At 42.8% G+C, this 12,437-nt stretch overlaps 2 protein-coding genes across 2 annotated transcripts; one reads left to right on the top strand and one right to left on the bottom strand.

The window, feature by feature from the left end:
• Positions 1-399: 399 nt before the first annotated feature.
• On the bottom strand, positions 400-3,887 carry LOC125019465 (3-oxoacyl-[acyl-carrier-protein] synthase, mitochondrial-like). Its single transcript, XM_047604240.1, has 2 exons — positions 2,691-3,887; positions 400-1,963 (listed from the first exon to the last, which is right to left on the bottom strand). The coding sequence occupies exons 1-2, from the start codon at positions 3,683-3,685 to the stop codon at positions 1,561-1,563; spliced, it is 1,398 nt and encodes a 465-aa protein (XP_047460196.1). The 5' UTR covers positions 3,686-3,887; the 3' UTR covers positions 400-1,560.
• Positions 3,888-4,068: 181 nt separating this feature from the next.
• Positions 4,069-12,238, top strand: LOC125019462 (peptide-N(4)-(N-acetyl-beta-glucosaminyl)asparagine amidase-like). Its single transcript, XM_047604236.1, has 12 exons — positions 4,069-4,305; positions 4,913-5,027; positions 5,123-5,338; positions 6,268-6,430; positions 6,524-6,746; positions 6,915-7,036; positions 8,098-8,243; positions 8,944-9,054; positions 9,145-9,336; positions 10,038-10,223; positions 11,285-11,462; positions 11,554-12,238. The coding sequence occupies exons 1-12, from the start codon at positions 4,205-4,207 to the stop codon at positions 11,727-11,729; spliced, it is 1,929 nt and encodes a 642-aa protein (XP_047460192.1). The 5' UTR covers positions 4,069-4,204; the 3' UTR covers positions 11,730-12,238.
• The last annotated feature ends 199 nt before the right edge of the window (positions 12,239-12,437 follow it).

Genomic DNA, 12,437 nt, shown 5'->3' with positions numbered 1-12,437 from the left:
TCCAGGGCTGATGCTTGACTGAGTCTTTGCCGCCATCTTGCGTTGGAAGACGAGCAAGCCGACGTTTCCTATTGGTCTAAATGCCGGTGCTTTTGAAAAGCAGCCGTCTGATTGGTCGGTTTATATGCGAGACGATTCGCCGTCTATCTTGCAGATGGCGGAGCCGGACATCGGTAGCTACTGTTAGCTAATATTCGTTTTATTTCTAAATGAAACGTATTTAATTGTGTCTTTTCCCCAAGCGTTCCAGTCAAGCGACTGTTTTAATGTGTTTTTTTCTCCACGTGAAACTGTAAACCTATTCAGCGCGCGCATTTTGTACAGTATTTATTTTGAAGCAAGTGTCCCGGTTAGCATCTTTGTTGGAAGTTTAGGCCTACTGTGCCACCGCTTGTCCGTTTGTCTGTTATCCTACTTGATTACCTCCATGAGACCGGTGCCCCCTTTAAATGAACATCAAACAAATGTTTGTCACATATAAATTATTTTCAATTCTTTATCCGGTCAAGAGAACAACATCGCCTGCCATCATCAACTAGATGGACCGCCTCCCTTCCCTACACCCCCCCTGCACATGTCCATTGTATCCCACATGCCACGTTAACATGTTATCACAAACATATAAAGCCATTAAGGCAGAGCATTATTCAGAGTCAAACAGAAATCCTTTTGCCATGAGTCTACATGCATGCAATGTTGGAAAAATGTATGAGTAGCGTAATTAACAGGTGTTATATTTTCGAGGTTTCACAGCACTTCAGGGAAGAGGAACTTGTTTTTTTTTAATTTAATTTAATGGTTGCATTAACCAAACTGACATACAATATATTAAATATATTCTGGTGCAACTTGGTGCAAATGCTGACTAGAAAGGTGGCTGGTACGAGTCTTGATAGCGAGGGCCACCATTTGGGGAATTTCAGGCTGGGCAGTGTACAGCCATAATATTATAACCACTAACAGGTGAAGTATGTTCTCAGGCAGCAAGTTGGACATTTTGTCCTTAAAGTTGATGACAGGAGACTTTGACAAGGATGAAACTGTTATGACTTGACGACTGGGTCAGAACATCTCCAGAACTGCCGCTGTTGTTGGGTGTTTCTGCTCTGCTTTTATGATCTATCAACAGTGGTCAAAGGAAGGAGAAGGACCAGAGACCAAGGGACCAATGATCAATGGGGAGGAGGAGGAGGAAGAGAAAGGAGTTGTCCTTGGTCAATGTTCAGGTGGTGGCAGGAATCAAAATAAATAGTTAGTACATAACAGTAATAACATTAATGAGATCATTAATGTTTTTCACTTCACAGGCTGGTGGTTTTAATGTTGTGGCTGATCACTGTATTTCAGCTTGGTTCACCTCTGACTTTCACAGTTTATTTGAATACTACCATCTGAATTTTTATCCTAATATACTACTCAAAGCCGGTTAATGAAAACCCACAAGATCAGTCCCAGTGTCTGTGGAGGAGGTCACATCGTCAGTTCATTAGAACCGCTTCAGAGGTGAAGAGTACAGCCTGGGTCAGATCACATTTTTAACACAACAGCCCCAGTGTGTTATCACATGCTACCGAGACACAGTGAGGCGTTTGTGCCGCCGAATCCAAACGAGTTCGTGAGGGCGACGCGCCGCCCCAGAGTCCGCCACGCCTGAGCCGTGCAGGGGACGTAATTCAGGTCAAACTCTGGCTCTGTGCGATCCAGGTTGAGGGTTGGGGGCAGGACCCCGTGGTAGCAGGCCATAGCGGTGAACGCTGCCTCGAGGGCACCAGCGGCCCCGAGTAGATGTCCTGTGGCTCCCTTGGTGGAGGAGACAGCCAGGTTGGCTGCGCTTTGCTGGAAGAGCCTCTTGATGGCTGCGTTTTCTGCTGCGTCGCCCAAAGGCGTGGATGTGGCGTGGGCGTTGATGTATGTGACGTCTTCCGGTGAGACGCCTGCGTCCCTTAAGGCTGCAGACATGCACCTGTAGAGACAATGGATGAGGTAAAGAATATCGCAGGTTTATAACAACTACCCCATTGTTGTTGTGGCTGATGTCACTGTTCTATTTTCCTCAACTTAATTTGTTTAAGTTATGTTTCCATACTCCCACATCTGAGAAATTAATGTTGCACCAGTCAATATATTTTAGATTTTTTTTGCAAACCCCGAAATTATCACTAAATTCTGCAGACATTTGGTCTGACGTTTTATGGTGATGTGTTTTCCCAAATTAGCCCCAGTGCCTGCCTCTCATGTTTTGGCACACAAATCAATTAACAGAACTGTCGGAAAACCCATAATCTTGGTTAATAACTTTTAAGGTATTTCCAGAAACCTCCCCATCTCTCCTCACCATCTGCATGACCATCTGCTGGAAACAAACTGACTTTAACTTGGTGCACACAGTGCTGTAATTACTGATGATAAATGCTGACAAAAACTACAAGAAAACTATAAGACTATTATTAGAAAACAATCCTTTAAAGCAATGGCAACCCAATTTTATTGCAAGTTTAACTTGCAATTCAAGAAGAGATAAAACTACAAAATCAATTGTGCTTTTCTGTTTGTGTCACCGTCTTGTGACCCTGCAGTTGCAGGTTAAGCAGACTTATGGTATGATTTCCAACCTGCAGGAATTAAAGTGAGCAGTTCTGCGGAATAAGTTGGAATATTTTGTCACATTGCATATTATAAAAGTGAGTGACCTGAATGCTCCATCCCCATCTGCAGTGGGTGCAGTGATGTGACTAGCATCCCCGGACAGTCCGTATCCGAGGACCTCTGCGTAGACTCTGGCTCCTCTTTTCACTGCGTGGTCCAGTTCCTCCAGGAGGAGCACGGCTGCTCCTTCTCCCATCACAAAGCCCTCCCTCTCTGGGTGAAAGGGTCTCGATGCGAGCGTGGGACTGTCGTTCCATTTTGTGGCGAGCGCACGTGCCCTGGCAAAGCCGGCTATTGAGAGGGGCCCGACACACGATTCTGTCCCCCCCGTGACCATGGCAACGGCATCCCCGTGGGCAATGAACCTAGCTGCGTCGCCTATTGCGTGCGTGCCTGTGGTGCACGCTGTAGACACTGCGTGGTTGGGGCCCTTCAGTTTGTGCTTTATGCTGATGTGCCCGGCGGCCATGTTGACGAGGATGCGAGGCACGAAGAAGGGACTCACTTTGTTGTAGCCCTTTTCTTGGAAGGCAGCGGAGGTGCGAGCGATCTCCTCCAGCGACACCATGCCCATGCCAACAGCCACCCCGGTGTTGAGCTGCTCCTCTTCACTCCTGGGGGACCACCCCGAGTCCTCCAGGGCCAGCTGAGCGGCCCCGAGGGCCATCACTGTGGCTGGGGACATGCTGTTAATCTCCCCACGTGAGGCAAACCTCTCATCCACAAACTCTCCCTCTTCCGTCCCTCTCGGAACCAAAGCTGCCACTTTGCAAGGGACAGTCCTGTAGTCCTGTGACTCCAGAGCGACAATGCCACTCTGACCTTTGATCAGGCGGTCCCAGGGCACAGCAGTCCCCGTGCCCAGAGGACACACCAACCCAATGCCAGTAACGACAACCCTCCTTCTGTGCTGCTGTCCAGAGCTGAGATGCCTTGTATTTTGATTTGGACAAATGCAGACATTCTTTTGGAGAAGAGACATTATGCTCTGCGTTCTCAACTGGAGTTTAGTCCAGGAATACACTGATAAAGCAGACATTCTGCTATCTTTCTGCTAACTTTGACAGCCAGCTAGCTTTAAGCATCGATCACTCTCCTATAAGGGTCTGAAAGGAGACTTAACGAATCAAAAAGTGAAATATCTTCCACACAAAACGGATGTTCAGTTCAAAAATTACTTAGCAGGGAACTTGCTAAACGTTAAGTGTCACTCGTTAAGACGCGTTCATGTCATCCTCTGATTTGCACATGAGCAGCTAACGTAGTATGTAGTACTAGTAAACGCCTGAACCGATTCACTTGTAAATATAAAATAAAACGCACGTACGCCAATACCACAATATGGAATCATCTATCACTGCTTAACTGAATTTATTTTGCAAAAAAACAAAACAAAACGAGCAAATACGACATTATAAAGCAGCTTCATAAAAGTAGCATTTATATAGGCTTTTTCTAGGGCAGCTTCATTCAGGACCCGGTCAGTTAGCCACGGTTAGCATTAGCAGTCAAATTCAAAAGTGTCGGGACGGTTCCGCTCGTGCAAGTAAACCCGAACATGGCTGCGTCACCGGCGGTCACAACACTGAGTGAAAATCCGACTGAAGTCTTCCTTGACGTCGCCAAGTTGTTACTAACATACGCGGACAACATTTTAAGGTAAGGTTCTCACAAGAGAGGAAGGCACATTTGCGATGTTGTATGTCAAGCTCGAGCTCTTTTTTTGTTTGTTTTTAGAAACAGACTGTCAAGTAAAACACAGTAATAGCTGACATTCTTGTCTTTTGGTCTTTACGTGTGACAACGCGCCTATTTATTTAACATTACGACTGAACTAAGAAGCGCAAGTCAGGACCAGAGGCGGATTCATAGGGGGCGTACTGAGGACGAGTTGAACAGCCTACTACTAATACTACTTTATATACTATTATTTCGTAATTGTATCAAAACCTATTACAACATATGTAAAGAATATTTGTCAAAAATTACTTGTTGCAGCAGGGTGTTGTGAATTCAGCGTGATCTGACACACCCACTTCACAGTTGTTAACTTAAACTATTTACTTGTGCCTCTCCCAACATTATCTGAAAAACACCAGTGCGTTTGAGAATTATCTCCGAAATTTCTGTAGGAATGCCTTGTTTTTGTATTCTAATGTCTCTGAGAAATGTTGGAAACGTTGGTCTAGTTCTCGCATAAAGTGAAAAAACGAACTGACAACCAGCTACTACTCCCTCACATGATCATCATGCATCACCCCAACAGGTTTCCCAACGAAGAGAAGTACAGGTCGATTCGTATTGGCAACCCTACCTTCTCCACCAAGCTGCTGCCCATCAAAGGTGCTGTGGAATGTCTCTTTGAGATGGGATTTGAGGAGGTAACTATTATAACTATTAGCCTATGTCATTGCCTAGAATCATTTTGCGCATCCAGGCATTCGCATACCTGAGCGTAAACTACTTGGTTTTTCAGGCTGAGACTCACTTGGTCTTCCCCAAGTCTGCATCAGTGGAGCGGCTGAAGCTCATCAGGGAATCCATTGCAGCAGAGAGGGATCAGAGACTGAATGGAGGGGGTCCTGTCCAGTCTGCCACTCGGCCAGTTGTAGCCTCAGCCTCAGCGCCAGTGGACTCTGCCGCTGCCTCCAGCCAGCCAGTTACACCGCCCGCACAGCAGCCATCATCCCTGGTAAGGACATTTTCTTCTTCAGTGAAGTGATCGAGACCATATGAAGACATCGAAAGTATTCACCACTCATATCGGTATGGAAAGTACACAGAGGAGGCTGACGGTGAAAGTCGACATCAAGCCGGCTTCAGATCATCCAGTAACTCTGGTGTCAAAGTGTCATAGGAATATGATCAGGGCTGGTGGGTTGGTCAGGATCAGAGGCGAGAGGTATTTTTTCTTTTTTTCTTTTTTTTTTTCTTTTACTAAAGGCAGGCTTCTTTCTTTTTTGTAGCGTTTCTTATTTAAATGAATTGATATTAACTGATTTCCCCTTGCTTCATATTTATATTTTCAATCATTTTATTTTAGCCTTTTTTTGTAATTCATGCAAATGTCTCTAAACATTATTGTGAATTTTGCCCCGTCATCACCAAATATATTTATATTATTGATTAGGCAGGCAATATTATTTTCTATTAATCCTTGGTCTTGTCTGCAACTAAAGAGACTTTAAAAATTGAGAAATGTTCCTCACAACTTTTTAAAACTGCTGTATTTCAACATATCTCGGCAGATTCTCAAAATTTCAACCTGGTGTTTTACCCATAAATTTGTGCCATTTGTCTCTATGTCTCATGTTAACTTCTGTTGTAGTGAATTGGGGAAATGAAGAAAGTAAACACAGGAATCAGGCACCTGTAAAACTGCTGTTATCCACTTTTACCTACCTATAATGGTGCGTGGGATAAAAACCACCATTGCGAATTGCAGCTGTTACAGTTCTTTGTATTCAGTCAGTCTGCAAACAAAATTAATTTAGTTTCTTTGCTGCTGGGAGCTCACACTTTTTCCCTCTGGTGTGTGTGTTGTTGTAAATACACCAGGTTGTAATGAATATCCTCTTTGGGTGACATGGGTTGAGATCCGGATGTCTTTCTGTTTGTCAGAAGAGCTGTATAAGCTTCTTAAGGACACTTCAATCTAACTTCGAACATGTGATGATGTACGAAAACCCTGAGCTGCAGCAGAAGGCCAGGGACTGCATCCCTCATCATGAGCTGTCCTCTGCTGCTCAAAAAAACCTCAGAGCTGCTGTTGAGGCTGACCCAGGTGATGCCCTGTCACACTTTCATTAAAGCTATCTGTTTGAGGTCTGGATGCTTCAGGGGGTTTAAACGAAATTACTTGGTGTCTTGTTTGTAGGTTGTAAACTTGGAATAGAAGACTTCCTGGTACTAGAGTTGCTCAGGTGGTTCAAGCAGGACTTCTTCTCTTGGGTGGACCGCTTGCCCTGTAGCCGCTGTGGAGGGCCGACCAGTCATGCAGGCTCCCTCAGTCCCAGCGATGATGATGACAGCCGCTGGGGCGCTCACACAGTGGAGAACCATTACTGTGAGAGCTGCAAGCTCTCCACCAGATTCCCCAGGTATGTGTTGGCGTTGCTTTTTTTTTATCTTCTTAAGTGAATGAGTTAGGGTTCAGGTTGAGATTTGATTTAAGTAGTAAAAGAAGTTATGCAGCTAGTATTTTCTTCTATGTTCTACACACTATACAGTTTGTGAGCCTTCCCTCTGCTCTTTGTTGTGAACATCAGGTATAACCATCCTGAGAAGTTGTTGGAAACCAGGAGGGGGCGCTGTGGGGAGTGGGCAAACTGTTTCACCCTGTGCTGCAGAGCCCTTGGCCTTGAGGCCAGGTACATCTGGGACAGCACAGGTATGTACATGAGTGACCAACGAGGCGCCAGCGTTAACACGTTTTCCTTGCAGCCCTATCTAGACTATTATTAAATATTTAAAACAAAGCAACTAGAGTTTTTTGAGTTTCTTAAAAACCTTTCCTGTTTCTTCTATTCTAAACAGACTCCTAGGAATCTCAAGCTTTTGAGAGTTATTGAAGTCGGTTGTTACGGCAATAGTGTTGTTAACCCACTAGCCGTCATGTGAGTCGTTCTGTCCTTGAATAATCTTGGTCATCCGCGTCTTAGTATATCTAAAAAGTGAATTGTTACTTACCCTTTTACAAGGGTTCAGTCATGAGTAGGAGATAAGACTATATTGTAAGAGACTGATAAGTGATAAGACCACCCCTTAGTGAGAATTTTAGCACTTTGATATTGATGGTTTCTTTCACCCCTCTTTGAAACAATCTAACTGTGACATTCTCAACCTTAAAAGAAGGTACCTTGATGTTCAGGTGTAGGTGGATTGCTGACATGTGACCACTGTTTGTGAAGGTGTAGTTTTGTTTCCCCCAATGTACAGATCTTTGCTCTGCAGTACAGTACACTGTTGTATTGACTGCTGTGATTTGTTTTTTTTGTACCTAAGATGGACAGAGTTCACAGGGATTCAGATTCTCTGGCCACGTGAGGCTTAACACTGTTGTCTTGTTTCTTTTCCTCTCTGTTCTCTCTATTTGGGACTTTTTCTAGTGTCCGTTCTCCTTCTCCTTCCCCCGATTTTGACAAAGTCATGTCAGAACATTGTCTTGATTGCGCTGCGAGCATGAACCGAACCAAGGATATTATATTGCTCCCTGAATCGTAGCAAAATCTGGGTGTGAAAGCACCCTGAGGAACTCCATCAAGACCAGTATTTAGGTTTAACATGACCCATATAACTGAGAAGCATCACAGACGTCTGAACACTAGTTTTGATTAATTATGCTCATATATAGATGAGTTTCGCTTTTGTTACATGTTGGCAGGACTCCTTCACACATGAATTTAATATATTAAGAGCATGCGATGCTATTTTAGCTGTGTGTTGTTGCAGACCACGTGTGGACGGAGGTTTACTCGGTCTCCCAGCGTCGTTGGCTCCACTGTGACTCGTGTGAGAACGTCTGTGATAAACCGCTGCTGTACGAGGTCGGCTGGGGAAAGAAACTGGCCTACGTCCTGGCTTTCTCTAAGGAACAGGTCAGAAAAATGGACACATATTAGGACTGTTGATGCTTTTGTTATCATTAGTTGAATACTAACTTTTACTTGAGATTTTTTTGCCTGTTTAAGATCCTGTTTGTCAGTGAACAATTTTATATGTATTTTATATGTACATACCTTTTACTGTCAGACAGCATGTATTTAAAAACTAGCAATGACTTAAAAAACCTCACCTAAAAACAAACAGCTTACAACAGTGAATCTGAATTTTCACTTGTGTTATATTAAATTATTAATGATTAATTGTTTAATTGATAAATAGTTTGCAGCACTTTGGACAAGCTGTGTTGCACAGTCATGATCTGGGATTTTGGAGAATATACACAAAGTATTTGTAAAGATTATCTTGACTGAACTGAATAATCTGTACTTCAGACAAACATTAGTTTTAAACGCCAGTGATTATTGTTAAAGGAAACTAAGAGTTGAATAGTTTCATTGTGTGATTTTTAAGTCGTTTTTTAGGCTAAAAATCCCAGTGTGAGGAAATGACATACCTTTCATGGGCAACAGTAGTAGCACCTGTTGGCTAAGTCAGTTTAGTCGCTGAATCAGTTTCTAGGTAAGACTTAGTTTTAGGATGCACATTTTGTTGTGATGTTGAAGGAAAGATAATGAACTGTTTCAAAAGGTGTTTTCACTGGTGTAGAGTGACAAATGTGTGTTTGTGGGGCAGGTAGTCGATGTGACGTGGAGGTATTCCTGTAAACATCCAGAGGTTTTGTCCAGAAGGACCAGAGTTCAGGAGGCCTGGCTGCTGCACAACATCAATCGCCTCAATGCTTCAGTAAGTCTTCACCCTTTAACCCCGCATACAAGAAGAGTTGCTTTGGAGGCTGTCGTGTAAACCACTCTGCTTTCTGCTCTGACTCTGAAGAGGCAACAGTCACTGAACACGAACACGAACAGGAAGAAGGAGCTGACCGAGAGGTTGCTTGTTGAGCTTGTTGAGTTCATTTCTCCAAAGAAACCAAAACCAGGAGAGCTGGGGGGCCGCAACTCTGGGTCTCTGGCCTGGAGGGTAGCCCGGGGCGAGACTGGAGCGGCCGATACAGGGACCTCCGAACAGGTACAGTACATTTCAAGTAGACTTACACAGACATTCACTGAACATTTCAGTAGACCTCAACATCATTGTGCCCAAAACTTTGTTAATATTTGCTTTTAGATATTCTTTGTAATGGTCACAACAGATAAGTGAAGTTGTACATTGGTCCAGTTTTGTCTGAATACTGAATTTATATATATATATAAAAATGTGTGTGTGGATATATAAACCCTCAAAGGAATCCATGGCAACTAGTAGTTGTCTGCTGCCACTTACAGGTAATGTCTAGAATATGTGAAAGAACTGGAAATGTCGGCTAATCTCGTCTCTCTCTCTCGACCTTGAAAAGATCGGATAAACAACTTCTCCGTATTGAATTTTTATATGAAACCATTGACTCAGTCTCTCCTGTTTGCGTTTCTGATGTTTCAAGCCAAACCTTTAATTCAGCATTCACCCTTTAGGCAGCACACTTGTAGGGTTGTGGGTTTGCGAGTCTCTGTAGCTTCCATGTTTGTTGAATTTACTTTGCACAAAGCTAAAACTGCATGAATGGACACCAGCGTGGAACCCAAAATCAGTCCCAAAAGATGAGGTTACAAAACCTTGTCTGTTGTACTCTGATCAGTCTAATAGTTTGAGTTCTCTTAGACTGGATGCACATTTCAGATGCTTATTTTACTGAAGACGAAGTGTCTTTAAATGTGTTTTTATTCTGTCAGGTTTCAGGTTTCGTGTTTACTGCTACCGAGGAAGAAAAGAGTGCCGGGTTACTACATGTGCACTACAATGCCACCAAAGACCAGTACTGCCGAGTGTCCAACAACTCTGAGATCATCCAGAGCTGGGATCAGTGTGTGTGGAGGAAGGAGTCTGTCTTCAGAAAAGTGGAGAATGACTGGCAGATGGTATGTGTACTATTCTGGGAGAAACAAAACTTATTATTTTAAAGTCTTAAATGAACTAATGTTGCTGTTTAATTGCACAGCTATTGAATTCCTTTTGTGTCAAAGGGGCATTTTTATTACATGCAAACACTTTGATTGTGGCCAGTTGTGACCTTCTTTGGTTAACTATTAGATCAACTCTATTTTAGTTACAAACAGCACAGATAATTATTTCAGAGGCTTTCTGCTCATGAGCATAAACTCTTTTAAGGAGCACCTCACTGATTTAAGTTGGCAAAGCCATAACGTTTAGAGACCTTCAAGGGACATATTGTGTTTGACATTGACATCCTTAAAATAGTAAAAGGGCTGAAAGTCAAAAGTCAGTGTAGTTTAATATTTTTAAGATCAAATAACCCAGATAAAGCTTTGTAGAAGTCACGGCAGAGATGGTACAACAGGCGGAAAGTATTCACTGTAAAACTGGTTTCACCTGAATTCTGCAGGTCGTTAAATCCGTTGTAATGACAACAGTAAAACATTATAATTTGAAAGAAGTTGCAGTTGCTGTTTGAGATTAAAAAGAACATGGAAAGGAGCAGCCTTGTACTAGAACTACAAATCCCTTCTAACACCTCTGATATGTTCAGGTGTTCAAATAGAATCGGTGTAATGCTGCCCCAAGTGGAGAAAAGACTCATCAATTAGAGCATGTGTGCGTGATTGAATTAAACCAGCTCAGCTTCCTATTTACGTAGATGAAAATGTATGTGATCTTTGGGAAGAACGTTAATTTTGTTATTTTGTATTCGTTCTTGTGTCTTGACAACAAACTGTCACAAAAATTGTTGCAGATTACAATTAATTAACCAATGACGGCAGCTGACATTAACAGTGTCACACTGAGTGAATAAAATTCTGATAAATGGCAGTTTAGTGTGAGTATGGGGCTGGAAAAACTTCTCTCACCTGTTGATGGACGGATTGAAATCTCTCTCAACAACATAAACACATTGAACTGATGTAAATCAATAGGGGAATGTAGTTTGAGGCGTAATGACCTGACTGGATTTCTTCTTTAGGTGTACATAGCCCGAACGGAAGGATCTTCGTCGGGCAAAATCAGCTGGAAGTTTGACTTTGCTTCAGCAGGAATGAAGATTAAGTCTGTTTCCGTCATGGCCAGTAGCCAGACCTTCCAATCTGGGAAAGTCTGTTGGCGCTTGCAGTCCGGCCAGATTACAACAGAGTTCCCTGGAGGTATAGTTCCCTGCTACACTCCCTAAAATACCCCCAATGTTAGTGTGTCACATGATTCCTCTTGATGATTTCTCTGCTTTTGAACCCTTAGATGGAAAGATGCAATCGTTCTCCTCTATGTCTGGAGCTTCAGAGCTCATTGTAGCAGCAGAACTCAGCGGGGGAGATGGGGATGTCTCGTGGCAGCACACTCAGCTGTTCAGACAGAGCCTGAAGGACACAGAGGAGTCATCATTTGAAATCCTAATCTACCTTCAAGATGCTTAACAGTAGTTTTTAACTTTAAAAAAAAATTAACCCATAATTGTTCTTTACCAAACTGTGAAGGCAACAGGCACCTCTTGACAAAATCAGTGCAATATATAAATGTGTATTCTCTCCAGGACGATAGAACATGCATGGCCTAATGATAGATGATTGAATTGAACCTTTTAATGTTTATCTTTTAAAAACCATAAAGCCATATAAGTTTTTTTTTTTTTTTTTTTGACAATTTGCCTCCACTGTGAATCTGCCCGTCATATGTGATGCGCGGAGACATTCCACATAGTACGCAAGGGAGCGCATGTGGCTCCAGATCTGTTGTTTGTAATAAACTGTCTCTTTTGGTGAGTGTGTATTATGTTTTTTTGTTTGTTTGTTTTTTTTTTTTGCATCTGGTCATACCCAGTGATGTGTGTGTGTGTGCAATTCTAAATGGATCAGATTAATTTTTGAGTTGTTGTGATGAAAAGAACTCATGTAGTGTATGGTAATAAAGATATTTTTGTAGTGTGGTTGTGGAGTCTAAAGTGTAAAGCTGTGATAATAACATATGTATTATATTACTGACTGTGAGCTCTTCCAGGGCTGATGCTTGACTGAGTCTTTGCCGCCATCTTGCGTTGGAAGACGAGCAAGCCGACGTTTCCTATTGGTCTAAATGCCGGTGCTTTTGAAAAGCAGCCGTCTGATTGGTCGGTTTATATGCGAGAC

This window comes from Mugil cephalus, chromosome 14 (assembly GCF_022458985.1).
Source record: "Mugil cephalus isolate CIBA_MC_2020 chromosome 14, CIBA_Mcephalus_1.1, whole genome shotgun sequence".
Lineage (NCBI taxonomy): Eukaryota > Metazoa > Chordata > Actinopteri > Mugiliformes > Mugilidae > Mugil > Mugil cephalus.
The sequence above is the reverse complement of the archived record's forward strand: the minus strand, read 5'-3'. Positions and strand labels throughout refer to the sequence as shown.

What these genes read in the sequence shown, in the direction of transcription:
- LOC125019462 (XM_047604236.1), top strand. Translation starts at nt 4,205, where the DNA reads ATGGCTGCGTCACCGGCGGTCACAACACTGAGTGAAAATCCGACTGAA. An exon ending in TCAATCGCCTCAATGCTTCA is followed by an intron (nt 9,055 to 9,144) that starts GTAAGTCTTCAC and finishes CTGACTCTGAAG; the next exon opens with AGGCAACAGTCACTGAACAC. An exon ending in TGGAGAATGACTGGCAGATG is followed by an intron (nt 10,224 to 11,284) that starts GTATGTGTACTA and finishes TTTCTTCTTTAG; the next exon opens with GTGTACATAGCCCGAACGGA.
- LOC125019465 (XM_047604240.1), bottom strand. Translation starts at nt 3,685, where the DNA reads ATGTCTGCTTTATCAGTGTATTCCTGGACTAAACTCCAGTTGAGAACG. An exon ending in GATGGGGATGGAGCATTCAG is followed by an intron (nt 1,964 to 2,690) that starts GTCACTCACTTT and finishes TTGTCTCTACAG; the next exon opens with GTGCATGTCTGCAGCCTTAA.